The 22,711-nt window shown below is 41.1% G+C and overlaps 1 protein-coding gene across 2 annotated transcripts in view; it reads left to right on the top strand.

Annotated features, from left to right (window-relative positions):
• The first annotated feature begins 464 nt into the window (after nt 1-464).
• LOC121581260 (copine-8) overlaps nt 465-22,711 on the top strand; it is a 114,236-nt gene continuing 91,989 nt past the window's right edge. For both annotated transcript variants that reach the window (XM_041896769.2, XM_041896768.2), the window contains exon 1: nt 465-715. In XM_041896769.2, coding sequence (XP_041752703.1) covers nt 612-715 — 104 coding nt within the window. In that variant the 5' untranslated portion in view covers nt 465-611. The remainder of the gene's footprint in view (nt 716-22,711) is intronic.

Below are 22,711 nucleotides of genomic sequence, written 5' to 3'. Positions count from 1 at the left end.
CAGCTAGCGAAGGGTCTGTGTGTGAGCTATATTTGGAGGGGATGGTCAGGCCTGAAAAATACTGGGTAATGAAGATGATGAGTCACCCCAAGGATCAAATGTCTTCTATCCAAACATAGTAAACACATACTTGCTTTGTAATTTATTTTTCTGGTGACATGAAAATTATGATGGGAATATAATTTTGAACACTTTAAGACCTATTACACACACGCACACGCACAGACAGACACACACACACAAACACACACACTCGCTCTATCATAATTATCTATGTTATTATAAGTCATGACATGGTCAGGGTTAGCCTAACACCTATTTGTTTCTAGTGTCCTTACTGTGGGTCTCTTATGAATGTCTGTTATGATTGTAGCCTATTTATCAGATGGGCATCTGTGGCATTCTTTTGTCCAAGGCGCACATTCCTCTAGCAGCGTTAGTAGGTGACTCTGACTGTCAGCCTATGAAGTGACATCACCCCACCGCTAGTAGCCTGCTCGGAGTGTTTCTCTTCGTTCCGTCTACATGCATTCATTTTCGTTTCGATAAAGGAGGTGTAGTTTATCCGATTCTTGCTGCTAAAAGGGGTTGGACAAAAATATTTTCCCATCATGAACAACTGCAATAGCTTCGTCAACATGGCGTCGATAGGAGATTTCGACCCTCTCAATGCTTCCATCCCCGCCACCAAAGTTGAAATCACGGTGTCTTGCAGGTAAGAGAATGCCTTCAGTGTAATGAATTTTTGTCGGGGGTTGATATGACTGTTTTCACGGAAGAAGGATATGGTATGGGCAAGTATTCGGGCTTTTATCTGCCATTCCAACTGGCCAACTGTCAAACAAGTTCTGGTTGTAGTAACATTTTGAAAAAGTAAATGTTGTTCATCCAACCGCACTGTTTATAATTAGTTTAGGCTACATTGTATCTAGATAAGAGTGAGGTGTTCAAATTGTTACTTTGTTTTAGTTTTGGGTGGTAAGTATTTTATAGGCAGTAACTAGCAGTCTGCCTGTTGGAGGACTGGCAATGGACATCAACATGCTTGAATAGGCATGAACAACAATACCAACGTTCCCTATATTGGGATATAGCCGTATGTTAGAAGACTGTTCTCACCGAATAATCTGACACTTAGTCTTGTTTTGTTCTGACTCGTGGCTTGTTGTGGACTGGGACTCACCGAGCTGATCAGAGGAACACAAATAGATTTACATTGACATTTGACAAATAACCCTTCAAGGTAAACTATATGACAGGAGTATGCTAATGATTTGATATAGTGCAGCGACAGTCAGACGTGTCTGTGAGCTGGAATAGAAGGGTAGGCTACATATAGCGGGTTGAGGGTGTATCACTAGCCTGTTTTTTTTGTTTGTTTTTTTGTTACCACCCTCTCTTTCTCTGGAGACGTGCCTTCCTGTTGCGTAACGGCTCCCCCGGTCTCCGCCAAACCTTACAGTTGAAGTCTGAAGTTTACATACACCATAGCCACATACATTTAAACTCAGTTTCACAATTCCTGACATTTAATCCTAGGAAAAATTCCGTGTCTTAGGTCAGTTAGGATCACCACTTTATTTTAAGAATGTGAAATGTCAGAATAATAGTAGAGAATTATTTATTTCAGATTTTATTTATTTCATCACATTCCCAGTGGGTCAGAAGTTTACATACACTCAATTAGTATATGGTAGCATTGCCTTTAAAATTGTTTAACTTGGGTCAAACGTTTCGGGTAGCCTTCCACAAGCTTCCCAAAATAAGTTGGGTGAATTTTGGCCCATTCCTCCTGACAGAGCTGGTGTAACTGAGTCAGGTTTGAAGGCCTCCTTGCTCGCACACGCTTTTTCAGTTCTGCCCACAAATGTTCTATAGGATTGAGGTCAGGGCTTTGTGATGGCCACTCCAATACCTTGACTTTGTTGTCCTTAAGCCATTTTTCCACAACTTTGGAAGTATGCTTGGGGTCATTGTCCATTTGGAAGACCCATTTGCGACCAAGCTTTAACTTCCTGATGGATGTCTTGAGATGTTACTTCAATATATCCACATACTTTTCCTTCCTCATGATGCCATCTATTTTGTGAAGTGCACCAGTCCCTCCTGCAGCAAAGCACCCCCACAGCATGATGCTGTCACCCCTGTGCTTCACAGTTGGGATTTGTGTTCTTCGGCTTGCAAGCCCACCCCCTTTTTCCTCCAAACATAACGATGGTCATTATGGCCAAACAGTTCTACTTTTGTTTCATCAGACCACACGACATTTCTCCAAAAAGTACGATCTTTGTCCCCATGTGCAGTTGCAAACTGTAGTCTGGCTTTTTTATGGCAGTTTTGGAGCAGTGGCTTCTTCTTTGCTGAGCGGCCTTTCAGGTTATGTCGATATAGGACTCGTTTTACTGTGGATATAGATACTTTAGTACCTGTTTGCTCCAGCATCTTCACAATGTCCTTTGCTGTTGTTCTGGGATTGATTTGCACTTTTCTCACCAAAGTACGTTCATCTCTAAGATACAGAGCGCGTCTCCTTCCTGGGCGGTATGACGGCTGCGTGGTCCCATGGTGTTTATACTTGCGTACTATTGTTTGTACAGATGAGCGTGGTACCTTCCGGCGTTTGGAAATTGCTTCCAAGGATGAACCAGACTTGTGGAGGTCTACAAATCTTTTTTCTGAGGTCTTGGCTGATTTCTTTTGATTTTCCCATGATGTCAAGCAAAGAGGCACTGAGTTTGAAGGTAGGCCTTGAAATACATCCACAGGTACACCTCCAATTGAGTCAAATTATGTCAATTAGCCTATCAGAAGCTTCTAAAGCCATGACATCATTTTCTGGAATTTTCCAAGCTGTTTAAAGGCACAGTCAACATAGTGTATGTAAACTTCTGACCCACTGGAATTGTGATACAGTGAATTATAAGTGAAATAATCTGTCTGTAAATAATTGTAGGAAAAATTACTTGTTTCATGCACAAAGTAGATGTCCTAACCGACTTGCCAAAACTATAGTTTGTTAACAAGAAATTTGTGGAGTGGTTGAAAAATGAGTTTTAATGACTCCAACCTAAGTGTATGTAAACTTCCGACTTCAACTGTATGTATTTAAGGGGTCCCTTTAGAATAGATCAACTGAGGGAATGCTGGCCTCACTGGAATGGGAATCATAGTGTTGTCACTGGACTGTCACTCATTATTTAATCAACTGATATTGAAGGAAAGAGGAAACACACAGTGAGACATTGTAACCACTCAATAACACATGTCATATTAAAACAAAGTGTAGGCCTACTTCCCAATGAAATTCCGTGTAGATCTCTCACAATGGACTCAATTGAATAAGAGGGAAATTAATTTCGTAATAACCACACACAATAAACAATAACTAGTTACTTTATCTGACCATACCATACTGAACCAGTAGCCTACTTCCCTAGGGGAATTAATCCATTAAAATGTGTTATCTCTATCACCTCCAGGGAGTAAGTCACATATTACCCCTTATGTGTCAGCCTCTGAAGAAGAGATGGAGGGGTGTGTTACTATATACATAAGGGATGTTAGCTAAATGCTGGTCCTGAGTCACCCTCTAGTGCCTGCTGGGCATAGAGGGGGTCTGTAGGGAATGCCTTCACACTCATCACACCCCAGAGAGGAGGTGAGGTACCATGGTGACGCGGCCAGGGGTGCGTGCGTTTGTGTGTGTCTGTGTCTGAAAGGCTCTGATCTCTGTCGCTCTCTTTCTCTATCACACACACCACACACACGCACAAACAAGGCTCTGCTATCAAACACACGCACACACATAGGCAGGCAGGCAGGCACACTGTGTGTCTGACGACGGGATAAGAGTCTCCCTCCCACTCTTTCTCTCGCGCTCTCTCTCTCTCCCTCTACCTCTATCTCTCATTCTAACTTACTTTCTTCTCTCTCTGGCCAGAGCTCCAACGGAGGCCCAGACTGTTAGTACAGATAACTCAATCTCTTCTCTCCCTGCCTGCAGTCATCTGATGTCATGTTTACATGTGGGTACTGTAGGCTATTGTAGATGTATGGCTCTGCTCTGATTAGGTTGGGCTAGGCCTATTTACTGTCATCATGACACATTAAAGTTCTGTGTGGACCAGAGTTCAGTTAATATTTATAAGTTGGTGGATATTTATGAGGTGTTCTTCTCTGCTGGATTTCTCAGTACCCCTCGGATCCTCCTGGGTAAATTGATCCTTGGCTTGGTGTAATAAAGCGGACCTAACCGTTTCATAAAGTATTTTATTGTACTAGCGCTATATTCCCAATTCATTGATTGGTTCTACCTCTGTATGAGTTAGAATGTATGAATTGTTCAGATATTGCATTATCTTGCTATTTCTGTACATGTCTGGCTGGTTGTCTCTGCGGTACTGTAGTTTAGTGTGTGGTTTCCTGTGGTTTATGGGAACATCACTCATGTGTGGTGTCTGGCCGTGCTTATGGTAATCTGTGGTGTCTGGTTTCTCAGTTCTTGTTCAGGGATGTGTCTAATCAGTGATAGGAGCACAGGTGTCAAAGCTGGAGACCTCATTACCTCTGTGATTTAAGAGGAAGGAAGGGGGGCACCAGGAGCACCACAGGGACCAGGGATACCATGACAGGTTTGGGCCCAGCCCTTTCTCCTGTTTTCTCACACCTCTGTCTCACTCGTTCCTTTCTATCCCTCTCTTTCCCCCTCTTCCCTGGGTTTTCTCTCCCTGTCAGTGTGTAACTGACTCTGACAGCCTCCCTAGATGTCAGATCTCCCTCTCCATCTCTTTCTCTGTGGGACTGCCACTCCTCCTATCAACACAACTGTCACCAATTGGCTGACTGACTGACAGCCACTATTATCAATCCAAAAGTTTTGTAGTAGTTTTTTCTTGACTCTGAGTTTATTTCAGGTTGACCATGCCTGACTGTTTCTCAATGCTTACCCTCCCCTAGTCCCTAAAATACTGTTGTTTGAGGGAGTTAGTTTGTTTTGGGCTGAAACAGAGAACAACCTCAGGGATAAGAAACCCATGCTGTGTTATGCAAACACCAAAATGTCAATAAACACGTTTATTTATATATCTACATATCTAATCCAGAGAGTCAGGGAAAGCTTGTTTGGCCAGGACGCCCTTAAAAAAAAAATCCTATCAATGGGATTCACCTGGATAAATAAAGGATACTTAAATATATCTAACTGGCTGTTCTATATTAATAGCAGTTTGAGTGTCTTTAAAGGGACAGTTTAGGATAGTTTGGGAATTTGTCAATTTTTGTCAATGAAGACCATTTCTATGTCTCTGCGTCCAGTATGAAGAATGTTAGAGGTAGTTTTGCAAGCCAATGCTAACTAGTGTTAGTGCAATGCCTGGAAGTCTACAGGAACTGCTAGCATGCTAGCTCTTCCCAAAGACTTACAGTCATTGCGTTAACGCTAGTTAGCAATTGTGCTGCACACAGAGACATAAAAATGGTATCCACAAGTTCATCTGACTCTGGGGATGTAGATAAATGGCTTCATTGCTAGACCTTGGACAGACAAACTAAGCAGTACCTTCACTCACCCCACTTTGTCTTTCTGAACAAATCCATATTTTAACCAATGTCTAGATGTCAGTTGGGTTACTTTATACAGTTAAAATATTTATCCTTTGGCTGTTGGAACAAAACTATTTCTTTCTCTCTCTCTCTCTCGTCTCTTCTCTCCTCTATTTTCTCTCTCTCTCCAACGGCTTGGCAGCCCTCCTGTACCCTGTCTGTCTGCTTGGTTTATGGAGCTGAATGATGGCCTTTAATTTGAAATGGAAAAGGGTAAATGGAAAGTAAGAGTGAGAGTGGAAACATGGCTCTAGGTGTGGGTTGCCTTGGAGACCTTTCAGGTGGCAGTCACAGGATTATTGATGATGGCCAGTTTGGGGCCTGGATGATGTCAGATATTCATTATCTAAGGGACAGTTTAAAAGTTACTGGGGGGGGGGGGGGCAATGCGCAGTCTGTTGCGGATCATCCTTCTCCTATGTTGTCCTATAATAATGACGCCACATATGCTCCCGGCAGGCCCAGTTATTCAGGAAAGCTTAACGTTTAAATATTTGTCATTTAACTTTTAAAATGTGTTACCTTTTTATATGTGGCATAAACACAACCAGTCACAATATTTTAATCTGATTCGGCTACTTCAAAAGCCTCCTGTAGGTATGCGTACGCTCGTCCAAAATATAATTCCAGCATCCTCAAAATGGCTTGACATTAACCAGGTTTCAATCCAACCTTTTTATACTAGGAAAGTACATGTTAGATAAAAAATATCACAATATCATTGGAAAGCATGCAATTTATTAGGCTACAGATGAAATAATGATGAACTTCACAGGGTGGTGAAAGTGCAATGCGATGAGCTTGATACTCCTTTCAATAAATATCAAGGGTCTTATTCTGATGACATAATGATCGATGCTTGGCTGCCGTTTGACAAATAAAAATAATCTTGCACTTTTGTCCATAATAATCTCATCATGTAGGCTATACCCGAGCTGTTGGTGTCTGGCCGTGCTTATGGTAATCTGTGGTGTCTGGTTTCTCAGTTCTTGTTCAGGGATGTGTCTAATCAGTGATAGGAGCACAGGTGTCAAAGCTGGAGACCTCATTACCTCTGTGATTTAAGAGGAAGGAAGGGGGGCACCAGGAGCACCACAGGGACCAGGGATACCATGACAGGTTTGGGCCCAGCCCTTTCTCCTGTTTTCTCACACCTCTGTCTCACTCGTTCCTTTCTATCCCTCTCTTTCCCCCTCTTCCCTGGGTTTTCTCTCCCTGTCAGTGTGTAACTGACTCTGACAGCCTCCCTAGATGTCAGATCTCCCTCTCCATCTCTTTCTCTGTGGGACTGCCACTCCTCCTATCAACACAACTGTCACCAATTGGCTGACTGACTGACAGCCACTATTATCAATCCAAAAGTTTTGTAGTAGTTTTTTCTTGACTCTGAGTTTATTTCAGGTTGACCATGCCTGACTGTTTCTCAATGCTTACCCTCCCCTAGTCCCTAAAATACTGTTGTTTGAGGGAGTTAGTTTGTTTTGGGCTGAAACAGAGAACAACCTGTTTTGCACTTTCACAGGGTGGTGAAAGTGCAAGGCGATGAGCTTGATACTCCTTTCAATAAATATCAAGGGTCTTATTCTGATGACATAATGATCGATGCTTGGCTGCCGTTTGACAAATAAAAATAATCTTGCACTTTTGTCCATAATAATCTCATCATGTAGGCTATACCCGAGCTGTTGGCTAGAGCGCACGTGCCAATACCAGAGTGGGCACATTCGCTATACCTAAACACATTTTTGTGACAAAACCATCAGTAGGCCTAGAGTTGAAACCCATTAATTTTTTTATCCGGTACATGGGAATTTAACTGCAAAAGTTATTTTTATGTGCACTATGTATTTATGCACAGACTTTTATCTGCAACAAGTCAATTTGATGGAAACACAACTCTGATGGAAAAATGCGCGTAATGTTTTTAGTTGGATTTTAACATTTTCGCATGAAAATCTGTCGCCTATTGGATGGAAACCTAACTATCTACACCCTAAAGAATCTGGCAAGTGCGCTAGTCCAGTGTCATTTTGATTATGCCTACACATCATGGTTCACCAGCAGCCTCAAACGTCTGAAGAATAAGCTACCAGCCAAACATGCTTGTAAGAATTGTACTTAAACTACCCTATCATACTTATCTGGAGGTCGAGCATTTTAAGCAGCTAGAATAGCTATCTGGGGAAAAAAGAGTAGTATTAATTCAACTTGGTCTGTTCCACAGAATTATCATGGACTCAGCCCCCAGGTACCTATCCAACTATTTTTCATTTGTAAGAAATGTCCACCAGCATAATACCAGAGTCATAAACTCTAATATTCACATTTAGACTATTATATTTAAATCTGGTAAGAACACATTTTTATATACCGGCACTGTTGAGAGGAACAAACTACCACAGCAACTCAAAGCCATACTAACCATAAACACTTTTAAAAAGCATGTCAAAATCTGGCTAATGTGTGAACAGTAGAACCTTTTTTTATCTGCATCTCTGTAATGTGTCTTTATCTATGTAATTGTATATGTATTTATGCGCAAAATAGAGACCACAATGGAAATAAGTCCCCGACCTTATTGTGGAATCCCGGTCACTTTTAAAGATATTTGTACTGTGTGAATATATGTATTTATTTTTACTGACAAATAAAATCAATAAATCCAAACTGTGCAGAGGCCATTTTGATGTAATGGAAAGAGACATCTGTTACAAAACACCAACAAGTTTAATGACATTCGGAGATTGTCAAGCCAAGCGTTCGATACTGGGTAAGCCTAGAAGATAGGGAGGGATGCATTCTCTGTTTGTCGAGATTGACATAGTCTATTTATTGTGGTGTTGAAAACGCAAACTATGATATTGAAGCGGCCAAAGTCAGTATGCTTTGTTTATTGGTTGTGTGTTACATTGGCACAGAAACCTCTCGGTGGAAGATTTGTTGCATATATTTTATATAATTATAAATATGGCATCAAAATGTTGAAAATCTGATTCCCCCCTAGCTGATCATTGTCTGCAACCGGCTCTGATCGTAGTGTAGGTCTAATGAAACAGGCAGGGAGAGTGAGCTCGTCCGTGGTGGTTGGCGAACCCTCAACCTTCTGGCCATTAGCCCTGCTTGGCATCAACTGTGCCACAAAAGCATGCTGGAGTGGCAAAGACGATAAACACAGGGTCGCTACAGCTATTGTTATTTGTGGTCGTAAACATTACAAGTAGAAGGGGAGGGTCATATGAAAATGTTTTTACATTAATTTTTTATGACACACCTTTAGTTGGACCAGCCCTAGAAATGATAGATCCAGATCTGTCTTTTTTATGATAAAAACCCAACAACACTCAACTTGTTCCTCTCTTGTCTTGAAGGTTCTTTTTGGTGCATTGGTTCCCTCTTTGACTCTAGGAAGGGAATGTATTGCCCTTTTGGACCCATAAAGATCAGCTAATGGCTTGTATTGGAGAAGTGACAAAAGTGTCTGGATGGATTGAACTGAGACAGGGGCCATGCTGTGGCCTGGTTCAATACGACTCCGAGAAAGACAGGAAGATACAATGGAAGGATCTCACATAGGAGAGGAGGATGAAAATACAGTGAAAGACAGGCAAAAGACTGGAACTGTGGGAGCTGAATGGATTTTGGAAGACCTTACAGGAGCAAAGCAATTAGTGGGATTTGCAATTTGGCTGAAAACGTATGGAGCTGAAATGAAATTGGAAGACATGGTCTCTGAGCCTGGGTAATGGCCAGTGTGTGTGTGTGTGTGTCCATGCTTGTGAGTGTGTGTGGGCTGGGTCCTGTTATGTAATCTGGTTTGGGTCTCCTTGGGGAGTCTAGCACACCTCGTAAAGATCCACACACTGAGGAAATGACTATTGACCGCTCCTACTCTCCCACTACCCTGAGCTCTGAGGTGATTTTCTACATGGTTGGAAAAAACGTCCACAGAATGGTGTGTAATTTGTGTGTAGTGTGTGTAATCTGTAGAGCTGGGAATTGCCAGGGACCTCAAGATACGATATTATCACGACACTTAGGTGCCGATAGAATATGTATTGTGATTCTCACGATTCTATATGTATTGCGATTCGATACTGTGATTTTATTGCGATTTGATGTTCCAAACATATTGCTCGCTATATGTCTGCTGCAGAGAGACAAGAAAGTGCATGACAAAACGATTTTTGATCAGTCAAGGAAATAAAAGTGGTGAAAACATGTTAGCTTGGCTCACTATTTAAAAATAAGATGAAAAACAAGCTATAGGATAAAAACTACAGGAGTTTTGGCGCAGGTACAGCCAACGCTAGCTAACGTTACCTACAGTAAAAAATATATATATATTGCGATGTGTAACTGTATCGATAATTTTTCCCCATCACTATTAATCTGTGTGTTTGTGTGATTTAGTTTCTTTGCTTCCATATTCATTGTTGAACCACAGAAGTTAATGCTGTGACTCCTATTGGATTTGTTTTTCCTCTTTCTCTCCACATTCAATGAAATTCAAAGGGGCTTTATTGGCATGGGAAACATATGTTTACATTGCCAAACCAAGTGAAATAAACAATAAATGAAAATGAAAAGAAACAAAAACAAAAAAATGATTAGAAATTATACTGAACAAAAATATAAACGCAACAGGTAAAGTGTTGGTCCCATGTTTCATGAGCTTAAATAAAATATCCTAGAAGTTTTTCATACGCACAAAAAGCTTATTTCTCTCAAATGTTGTGCACAAATTTGTTTACATCCCTGATAGCGAGCATTTCTCATTTGCTAACATAATCCATCCACCTGACAAGTGTGGCATAACAAGAAGCTGATTAAACCGCATGATCATTACACAGGTGCACCTTGTGCTGGGGACAATAAAAGGCCACTTTAAAATATGCAGTTTTGTCACACAACACAATGCCACAGATGTCTCAAGTTTTGAGCGAATGTGCAATTGGCATGCTGACTGCAGGAATGTCCACCAGAGCTGTTGCCAGAGAATTGAATGTCCATTTCTCTACCATAAGCCCCCTCCAACGTTGTTTTAGAGAATTTGGCAGTACGTCCAACCGGCCTCACAACCACGCCAGCCCAGGACCTCCACATCCGGCTTTTTCACCTGCGGGATCATCTGAGACCAACCAATATCCAGCAACCGGACAGCTGATGAAACTGTGGGTTTGCACAACCGAAGAATTTTGATTCAAACTGTCAGAAACCGTCTCAGGGAAGCTCATCGTCCTCACCAGGGTCTTGAACTGACTGCAGTTTGGCGTCGTAACCGACTTCAGTGGGCAAATGCTCACCTTCAGTGGCCACTGGCACGCCCGGAGAAGTGTGCTCTTCATGGATGAATCCTGGTTTCAACTGTACCGGACAGATGGCAGACAGCGTGTATGGCGTCGTGTGGGCGAGCGGTTTGCTGATGTCAACGTTGTGAACAGAGTGCCCCATAGTGGCGGTGGAAGCTTCTAAAGCCATGACATCATTTTCTGGAATTTCCCAAGCTGTTTAAAGGCACAGTCAACTTAGTGAATGTAAACTTCTGACCAACCGGAATTGTGATACAGTGAATTATAAGTGAAATAATCTGTCTGTAAATAATTGTTGGAAAAATTACTTGTGCCATGTACAAAGTAGATGTCCTAACCAACTTGCCAAAACTATAGTTTGTTAACAAGAAATTTGTGGAGTGGTTGAAAAACAAGTTTTAATGACTCCAACCTAAGTGCGAAAGTATTCACCCCCCTTGGCATTTTTCCTATTTTGTTGCCTTACAACCTGGAATTAAAATGGATTTTGGGGGGGTTTGTATAATTTGATTTACACAACATGCCTAACACTTTGAAGATTCAAAATATTTTTTCTTGTGAAACAAACAACAAATAATACAAGAAAACATTTAAATGTTTCCCCTTAAACCACTCGAGTGTTGCTTTAGCAGTATGCTTAGGGTCATCGTCCCAGTCTCAAATCTCTGGAAGACTGAAACAGGTTCCCCTCAAGAATTTCCCTGTATTTAGCACCATCCATCATTCCTTCAATTCTGACCAGTTTCCCAGTCCCTGCCGATGGAAAAACATCCCCACAGCATGATGCTGCCACCACCATGCTTCACTGTGGGGATGGTATTGTCTCAGGGTGATGAGAGGTTTTGGGTTTGCGCCAGACATAGCATTTTCCTTGATGGCCAAAAAGCTCAATTTTAGTCTAATCTGACCAGAGTACCTTCTTCCATATGTTTGGGGAGTCTCCCACATGGCTTTTGGCAAACACAAAATGTGTTTGCTTATTTTTTTCTTTAAGCAATGGCTTTTTTCTGGCCACTCTTCCATAAAGCCCAGCTCTGTGGAGTGTACGGCTTAAAGTGGTCCTATGGACAGATACTCCAATCTCCGCTGTGGAGCTTTGCAGCTCCTTCAGGGTTATCTTTGGTCTCTTTGTTGCCTCTCTGATTAATGCCCTCCTTGCCTGGTCCGTGAGTTTTGTTGGGCGGCCCTCTCTTGGCAGGTTTGTTGTGGTGCCATATTCTTTCGATTTTTTAATTTTTTATAATGGATTTAATGGTGCTCCGTGGGATGTTCAAAGTTTCGGATATTTTTTTGTAACCCAACCCTGATCTGTACTTCTCCACAACTTTGTCCCTGACCTGTTTGGAGAGCTCCTTGGTCTTCATGGTGTCACTTGCTTGGTGATGCCCCTTGCTTAGTGGTGTTGCAGACTCTGGGGCCTTTCAGAACAGGTGTGTATATATACTGAGATCATGTGACAGACCATGTGACACTTAGATTGCACACAGGTGGACTTTATTTAACTAATTATGTGACTTCTGAATGTAGTTGGTTGCACCAGATCATATTTAGGGGCTTCATAGCAAAGGGGGTGAATACTTATGCATGCACCACTTTTCCGTTATTTATTTTTTAGAATTCTTTGAAACAAGTTATTTTTTTCATTTCACTTCACCAATTTGGACTATTTTGTGTATGTCCATGTAAGTAATGTGAAGAACAACATGACCTGCACCAAAGTCAGATTAGGATATAGGCCAAGGACTAGATAAGGTTTATTTTTACTACTACTTTTTGCTACTGCTTTCACCACTTTTAGTCTTGAAATCTTTGGTTGTTTACTACACTGTGAATCCTTAAAGAGATGGGTGGGGCTAAGGCTTAAGAGGGTGTGAACAATGTTGTGTAGACAAAGAAGAGCTCTCCAGTAGGTGTACCAAAACATTCACGGGCCATTTTCTCAAAAGTCGGGTGACAAGTTGATCAACCTTCAAAGCAGAATTACTTACTCATTGTTCCTCAACTGCATTATATGATATACAATTTTCTAGCTTGGAGTCTCTACTTTTATCCAAAGTAAAAAACACAATTTCTAATGTTCCTACATAGGACCAAATCCAGGTGGTGGGTCACATAATTGTATTTAGCAGCTACTCTTCCTGGGGTCCAGCAACATTAAGGCAGTTATATACAATTTAAAATATTACATTTCATAACACTTTACCCAATACATTTAGTGTGTTCCCTCAGGCCACTACTCCACTTTCACATATTTACTATACAACATCCATGTGTATGTGTGTCTGTGCCTGTGTGTGTCCCTTCACAGTCCCTGCTGTTCCATAAGGTGTATTTTTATCTGTTTTTTTATTGAATAAGGAATAGAGTTCCATGTAGCCATGGCTCTATGTAGTACTGTGCACCTCCCATGGCCTGTTATTGACTTAGGGATTGTGAAGAGACCTTTGGTGGAATGTCTTGTGGGGTATGTATGGGTGTCCGAGCTGTGTGCTAGTAGTTTAAACCGACACCTCGGTGCATTCAGCATGTTAACACTACTTGGAAAAACAAGTAGTTCTCTCCTCCACTTTGAGCCATGAGAGATTTACATGCATATTATTCATGTTAGCTCTCCGTGTACATTTAAGGGCCAGCTGTGCTGCCCTGTTCTGAGCCAATTGTAATTTTCCGAGGTCCCTCATTGTGGCACCTCACCACACGACTGAACAGTAGTCCAGGTGCGACAAAACTAGAGCCTGTAGGACCTGCCTTGTTGATAGTGTTGTTAAAAAGGCAGTGCAGTGCTTTATTATGGACAGACTTCTCCCCATCTTACCTACTGTTGTACAGTATCAACATGTTTTGACCATTACAGTTTGAAATCCAGGGTTACTCCAAGCAGTTTAGTCACCTCAACTTGCTCAATTTCCACATGTATTTATTACAAGATTTAGTTGAGGTTTAGGGTTTAGTGAATTATTTGTGCCAAATACAATGCTTTTAGTTTTTGAAATATTTAGGACTAACTTATTCCTTGCCACCCATTCTGAAACTAACTGCAGCTGTGTTGCAGTGATTTCACTCGCTGTAGTAGCTGACGTGTATAGTGTTCAGTCATCCGCATACATAGACACACTGGCTTTACTCAAGACCAGTGGCATGTCATTAGTAAAGATTGAAAAAAGTAAGGGGTCTAGACAGCTGCCCTGGGGAATTCCTGATTCTACCTGGATTATGTTGGAGAAGCTTCCATTAAAGAACACCCTCTGTGTTCTGTTAGACAGGTAACTCTTTATCCACAATATAGCAGGGGGTGTAAAGCCATAACACTTAAGTTTTTCCATCAGCAGACTATGATTAAGAATGTCAAAAGCCGCACTGAGGTCTAACAAAACAGCTCCCACAATCTTTTTATCATCAATTTATCTCAGCCAATCATTAGTCATTCGTGTAAGTGCAGTGCTTGTTGAATGTCCTTCCCTAGAAGTGTGCTGAAAGTCTATTGTCAATTTGTTTACAGTAAAACACCATTGTATCTGGTCAAACACCATTTTTACCAGAAGTTTACTAAGGGTTGGTAACAGGCTGATTGGTCGGCTATTTCCGCCAGTAAAGGGGGCTTTACTATTCTTGGGTAGCGGAATTACTTTAGCTTCCCTCCAGGCCTGAGGGCACACACTTTCTAGTAGGCTTAGATTGAAGATATGGCAAATATGAGTGAAAATATCGTCCGCTATTATCCTCAGTAATTTTCCATCCAAGTTGTCAGACCCCGGTGGCTTGTCATTGTTGATAGACAATAAGTGTTTCACGTCTTCCACACTCACTTTATGGAATTCAAAATTACAACGCTTGTTTTTCATAATTTGATCAGTTATACTTGGATGTGTAGTGTCAGCGTTTGTTTCTGGCATGTCATGCCTACGTTTGCTAATCTTGCCAATGAAAAAATTAATTAAAGTAATTTGCAATATCAGTGGGTTTTGTGATGAATGAGCCATCTTGATACAATGAATGATGGAGCTGAGTTTGCCTTTTTGCCCAACATTTCATTTAAGGTGCTCCAAAGCTTTTTACTATCATTCTTTATGTCATTTATCTTTGTTTCATAGTGTAGTTTCTTCTTCTTTTTATTCAGTTTAGTCACATGATTTCTCAATTTGCCATTCCTTTTGCCTCATCCCTTTCAACCGTACAATTTTTCAATTCCTCATCAATCCACAGGGATTTAACTGTTTTAACAGTCAATTTCTTAATGGGTGCATGCTTATTAGTTACTGGAATAAGCAATTTCATAAATGTGTCAAGTACAGCATCTGGTTGCTCCTCATTACAAACCACAGACCAACACATATTCTTTACATGAACAACATAGGAATCATTACAACACTACTTGTATGGCCTCTTATACACTATATTAGGCCCAGCCTTTGGAACTTTGGTTTTCCTAGATATGGCTACTATATTGTGATCACTACATCCGATGGATTTGGATACTGCTTTAGAGCAAATTTCTGCAGCATTAGTAAAGATGTGATCAATACATGTTGATGATTTAATTCCTGTGCTGTTTGTAACAACCCTGGTAGGTTGACTGATAACCTGAACCAGGTTGCAGGCACTGGTTACAGTTTGAAGCTTTTTCTTGAGTGGGCAGCTTGATGAAAGCCAGTCAATATTTAAATCACCCAGAAAATATACCTCTCTGTTGATGGCACATACATTATCAAGTATTTCACACATGTTATCCAGATACTGACTGTTAGCACTTGGTGGTCTATAGCAGCTTCCCACCAGAGTGGGCTTTAGGTGAGGCAGATTAACCTGATGCCATATCACTTAAACAGTACAGTTGAAGTCGGAAGTTTACATACACTTAGGTTGGAGTCATTAAAACTTGTTTTTCAACCACTCCACAAATTTCTTGTTAACAAACCATAGTTTTGGCAAGTTGATTAGGACATCTACTTTGTGCATGACGCAAGCAATTTTTCACTGTATGACAATTCCAGTGGGTCAGAAGTTTACATACACTAAGTTGACTGTGCCTTTAAACAGTTTGGAATATTCCAGAAAATGATGTCATGGCTTTAGGAGAAGCTTCTGATAGGCTAATTGACATCATTTGAGTCAATTGGAGGTGTACCTGTGGATGTATTTCAAGGCCTACCTTCAAACTCAGTGCCTCTTTGCTTGACATCATGGGAAAATCAAAAGAAATCAGCCAAGACCTCAGAAAAAACATTGTAGACCTCCACAAGTCTGGTTCATCCTTGGGAGCAATTTCCAAACGCCTGAAGGTACCACGTTCATCTGTTGGCGCAATTATTAGAAAATGGAAGAAGTTCAAGATGACGGTCAATCACCCTCGGTCTGGGGCTCCATGCAAGATCTCACCTCGTGGGGCATCAATGATCATGAGGAAGGTGAGGGATCAGCCCAGAACTACACGGCAAGACCTGGTCAATGACCTGAAGAGAGCTGGGACCACAGTCTCAAAGAAAATAATTAGTAACACACTACGCCATCATGGATTAAAATCCTGCAGCGCATGCAAGGTCCCCCTGCTCAAGCCAGCGCATGTCCAGGCCCGTCTGAAGTTTGCCAATGACCATCTGGATGATCCAGAGGAGGAATGGGAGAAGGTCATGTGGTCTGATGAGACAAAAATAGAGCTTTTTGGTCTAAACTCCACTCGCCGTGTTTGGAGGAAGAAGAAGGATGAGTACAACCCCAAGAACACCATCCCAACCGTGAAGCATGGAGGTGGAAAAATCATTCTTTGGGGATGCTTTTCTGCGAAGAGGACAGGACGACTGCACCGTATTGAGGGGAGGATGGAAGGGGCCATGTATCGCGAGATCTTGGCCAACAACCTCCTTCCCTCAGTAAGAGCATTGAAGATGGGTCGTGGCTGGGTCTTCCAGCATGACAACGACCCGAAACACACAGCCAGGGCAACTAAGGAGTGGCTCCGTAAGAAGCATCTCAAGGTCCTGGAGTGGCCTAGCCAGTCTCCAGACCTGAACCCAATAGAAAATCTTTGGAGGGAGCTGAAAATCTGTATTGCCCAGCGACAGCCCCGAAACCTGAAGGATCTGGAGAAGGTCTGTATTGAGGAGTGGGCCAAAATCCCTGCTGCAGTGTGTGCAAACCTGGTCAAGACCTACAGGAAACGTATGATCTCTGTAATTGCAAACAAAGGTTTCTGTACCAAATATTAAGTTCTGCTTTTCTGATGTATCAAATACTTATGTCATACAATAAAATGCAAATTAAATACTTAAAAATCATACAATGTGATTTTCTGGATTCCGTCTCTCACAGTTGAAGTGTACCTATGATAAAAATTACAGACCTCTACATGCTTTGTAAGTAAGAAAACCTGCAAAATCGGCAGTGTATCAAATACTTGTTCTCCCCACTGTATATCCACAGTAAAACGAGTCCTATATCGACATAACCTGAAAGGCCACTCAGCAAAGAAGAAGCCACTGCTCCAAAACCGCCATAAAAAAAGACAGACTACAGTTTGCAACTGCACATGGGGACAAAGATTGTACTTTTTGGAGAAATGTCCTATGGTCTGATAAAACAAAAATAGAACTGTTTGGCCATAATGACCATTGTAATGTTTGGAGGAAAAAGGGGAAGTCTTGCAAGCCAAAGAACACCATCCCAACCGTGAAGCACAGGGGTGGCCATCATGCTGTGGGGGTGCTTTGCTGCAGGAGGGACTGGTGCACTTCACAAAATAGATGGCATCATGAGGAAGGAAAATTATGTGGATATATTGAAGCAACATGTCAGGAAGTTGAAGCTTGGTCGCAAATGGGTCTTCCAAATGGACAATGACCCCAAAAGCATACTTCCAAAGTTGTGGCAAAATGGCTTAAGGACAACAACATTTGTGGGCAGAACTGAAAAAGCGTGTGCGAGCAAGGAGGCCTACAATCCTGACTCAGTTACACCAGCTCTGTCAGGAGGAATGGGCCAAAATTCACCCAACCTATTGTGGGAAGCTTGTGGAAGGCTACCCGAAACGTTTGACCCAAGTTAAACAATTTTAAAGGCAATGCTACCATATACTAATTGAGTGTATGTAAACTTCTGACCCACTGGGAATGTGATGAAATAAATAAAATCGGAAATAAATCATTCTCTCTACTATTATTCTTACATTTCACATTCTTAAAATAAAGTGGTGATCCTAAGACAGGGAATTTTTACTAGGATTAAATGTCAGGAATTGTGAAAAACTGAGTTTAAATGTATTTGGCTAAGGTGTATGTAAACTTCTGAGTTCAACTGTATGTAACATTAGGTCCTCTCTAAGCTTTACAGGAATGTGGTTCTGAGTATAAACGGCAACACTTCCACCTTTGGCATTTCTATATTTTCTGTAAATGTTAAAATCATGCATTGCTACCACTGTATCATCAAAGGTATTATCTAAGTGAGTTTCAGAGATTGTCAGAATATGAATGCCATCTATTACTGGCAAATTATTGATTTCATGAACCTTGTTTCTTAAGCTACATATGTTAACTTGGGCTATTTTTAGCACTTGATTGTTTTCATTGCTTTACTGGGAAGCTTAGCAGAAGTAAACATGCTCATGTTATTTATGTTAGTGCAGGGTGAGCTGCACACAGTGGACTTCCTACTAGGGCACACCGCCTCTGCTAATAGTATAACTCTGGTTCATAGGCACATGATTACTGCATACAATAGCTGTAGGATCAGCATAGGCATTCAGGGCAGTTAGAGGGACATACATTAGGTTACTTACATTGTGTCTTCCAACGCTCCTGGGATAATGTACATTTGCTGAAGCATTATGACAACTCAGCGACACAATGGTAGGGATTAACTGAGCTGAGCTTGGGTCATTGATAAGTCATTGTCTCAACGCAGCCTTTAATACTGTGAAAGGATCCAGGAGCCCAAATGATTTGGGGGGATTCCATCCTCCTTATAAAACGATCTTTGTTTCCAGAAGGTATCAAAATTGTCAATAAATGTTACACCCACAGAGCTGCAATAGTCTCGTAGACCGTTATGGAGGGTTAAAAGTCTACTGAAACATTATGTAACTGTAACTCAGTAACTCAGTAAAATCTTTGAAATTGTTGCATGTTGCGTTTTATATTTTTGTTCAGTAAACATTGCACTCACAAAGGTTTCAACAATATAAATGTGTTCTCTCCCTCTCCCTCTCCCCCTCCCTTTCTCTCTAGCCCTGCCTCTGTCAGTATACAGGTGGAATGAATGGCCTGATAAGGATCTGTGAGAGTCAAGGTTATAACCATCCTCCTAGAGCAGGCTTGTGGTTACAGGCATTTGCTCTGAATTCTTCCCTTTTCTACACAGTCACAGGCCAAGCTACTCTACACTCAATGAATAGATCCAGTGCCTTCAAAATGTATTCGCCCCCTTTTGACAATTTCCACATTTTGTTGTCGTCTTACAGCCTGAATTTAAAATGGATTCAATTGAGATTTTTGTGTCACTGGCCTACACACAATACCCCATAATGTCAAAGTGGAATTATGTTTTTAGACATTTTTACAAATTCATTAAAAAATGAAAAGCTGAAATGTTTTGAGTCAATAAGTATTCAACCCCTTTGCAATCCTAAATAATTTCAGGAGTAAAGAAAATCGCTTAACAAGTCAAATAATAAATTGCATGGACTCACTCTGTGTGCAATAATAGTGTTTAACATGACTACCTCATCTCTGTACCCCACACACATCTGTAAGGTCCCTCAGTCGAGCAGTGAATTTCAAACACAGATTCAACCACAACGACCAGGGAGGTTTTCCAATGCCTCACAAAGAAGGGCACCTATTGGTAGATGGATAAAAATTGAAAAAGCAGACATTGAATATCCCTTTGAGCATGGTGAAATGATTAATTACGCTTTGGATGGTGTATCAATACACCCAGTCACTACAAAGATATAGGTGCCCTTCCTAACTCAGTTGCCGGAGTGGAAAGAAACCGCTCAGGGATTTCACAATGAGGCCAATGGTGACTTTAAAACAGTTACAGAGTTTAATGGCTGTGATAGAAAACTGAGGATGGATCAGCAACATTGTAGTTCCTCTACAATACTAACCTAAATGACCGAGTGAAAAGAAGGAAGCCTGTACAAAATACAATTATTCCAAAACATGCATCCTGTTTGCAATAAGGCACTAAAGTAAAACTGCAAAACGTTTGGCAAAGAAATTAACTTTATGTCCGGAATACAAAGCGTTATGTTTGGGGCAAAACCAACAAAGCACATTACTGAGGACTACTTTTCATATTTTCGTCGGCAAGGACTAGGGAGTTTTTTTTAGGATGAACAGAAACGAAATAGAGCTAAGCACAGGCCAAATCCTAGAGGAAAACTTGGTTCAGTCTGCTTTCCAACAGACACTGGGAGATAAATTCACCTTTCAGCAGGACAATAACCTAAAACACAAGGCCAGATATACACTGGAGTTACTTACCAAGACGACATTGAATATTCCTTTGACTTAAATCGACTTGAAAATCTATTGGAAGACAACCAATTTGACAGAGCGTGAAGATTTTTAAAAGAATAATGTGCAAATGTTGTACAATCCAGGTGTGAAAAGCTCTAAGAGACTTACCCAGAAAGACTTGCAGCTGTAATCGCTGCCAAAGGTTATTCTCAGGGGTGTGAATACTTATGTAAATGAGATATTTCTGTATTTAAGTTTCAATACATTTGCAAAAATGTTTAAAAACATGTTTTCACATTGTCATTATGGTGTATTGTGTGTAGATGGGTCAGATTTTTTATACTTTTTTTCATGTTTAATTCAGGCTGTAACACAGCAAAATGTGGAATAAGTCAATGGTATGAATACTTTCTAAAGGCACTGTATGAATGCCTGTGAACTAGGCATACGCTGGACTAGCTCTCAAGGTTAAGGCATGCATTTGTTCTATTGAGTTTATCAAGATGAAAATCTGTAGAGTCGATATGGTAGTGTAGCGCTGTCACAGGCTCACTATCAGTGTAGGGGAAATACTACTGTGACTTTCGCTGTGTTTCACTCGCATGCATGCGCACAAACGCACACACAAACACATACAGCCGTGCTGCTCACTGTAGCAGTTAACTTAACATGGAGCCATTTTAACTCATTCAGATCGATTTCCTGCTTCTCTCCTAGGGGTTCTTCAGGCCTCAAACATTACACGGCCACCAGTGTGTGATTAGTCAATGAATTAAGTATTCTATAGGTTGCATTGACATGGTGGAGTAATGTCTGTGGCTGCTAATTGTCCCTTACCATGATCCCTGCTATGCCCTTGGAAGGTTAAAGGATGGTTAGAGTGTGTGTGTGTTCGGGATATGACAAATGGAGAAAAAAATGTGAGCGTTTAAACTGCTTTAAAAAAATAATTATGTTTTCCGTTAAAACGATGACAAAATATTTTTAAAAATTGACGTGAATTCACAGTGCAGCTCCGCTGCTGCCAGCAACAGTTTCGGTCTCACGGTGCATCCCTTTCAAATGGTTAAGCACTGCAACTGTACTACAATTACTGTACCTCAATTCCACCTCGCAGAGTTCGCATTTCCTTCTCATTTAAGTATTGCCATACAGAACTTTGCTGCTGTTGCTTGCCTTTCTCTGCCATTTTTCCAACTGTTAACGACGACGGCGTAGTGGTGGAGAGTCGACTCCAAAATAATTGATTCCTCGACTCCTTACACGTCGACCCCCGGTGTCAAATTAAATTAAATACAATTGTATTCATCACATGCTTCGTAAACAACAGGTGTAGACTAACAGAGAAATGCTTACTTACTGACCCTTCCCATGCAGAGAGTAAGAAAATAGAGAAATAATACAAAAGTAAAATCAACTCCTAAGATTCAGTATTTTTGGAACAGAGGAGACTGATTAGTTGCCGTACTTTTCGAGAACACAAACACTTGCATCTTTCATAACGAGCTAGCAAGGGGTGGAGAGAGGGGGCATATTATAAGCAGGTTAGCCACCAGGCAGACAAAGTCAGAACCGTGCACTAGGCCTATCTATCGGCAAACAAAAGCTGTGTATCGCAATGGAATGCTGTATCTCGCAATTTCCTGGCTCGCAATGTCTCGCAAATTCAGTAAAGCAGGGCCTATCATCAATGATTAGGCAAGTATATTCTGCACGCAACAGACCAAAGGCTGAACACAAACTGGCATCATTAGCGAAGAGAAAGAGCAGGTGAGCCAGCGTGACGGAGAGAGAGGAGGGGGCAGATAGAAAGAACCGTGCGCATATGTCTTGGTAATCTGTATCTCGCAATGTCTTGTCTTGCATGCCTCGTTAATTCACCAAAGTGACAAAGCCCCAACAGATCCACAGATGATGCAATCTTTCCCCAGGCCTTCATAGCCTATTGTTTAGTTAGGCTATAACACAGAAAATAATATGTTTTGTGATAACTGCACTGTGATTTCAATTTTGTGGGGGAAATAACGTTTTTCGGTTAGGGATCTTTCATAACGTTAAGGATCACGATTTCGTTTAAATGTTTAAAATGTTTAAACGTTTACAACCCTAGTGTGTGTGAAGAGATGGGCAGTATTTCTGTTACTTGTATTTGAAATAGGTATTTTAATTACACTGGGCTGAACTACACTCCAATGTATTTTGTATTGTACAAAATACTTTTCTATACCACTTTTTTTTATAACAGTTCACGTTTTGTGGCCCCCCTTCCACCCTGCATTGGTATCAGAAGTCTGATGGCACTATGGTGTGATTAGAGCGTCTGCTAAATGAACTAAATATAAA

This window comes from Coregonus clupeaformis, chromosome 14, assembly GCF_020615455.1.
Source record: "Coregonus clupeaformis isolate EN_2021a chromosome 14, ASM2061545v1, whole genome shotgun sequence".
Taxonomy (NCBI): domain Eukaryota; kingdom Metazoa; phylum Chordata; class Actinopteri; order Salmoniformes; family Salmonidae; genus Coregonus; species Coregonus clupeaformis.
This window is presented reverse-complemented; position numbering and strand designations above follow the sequence as displayed.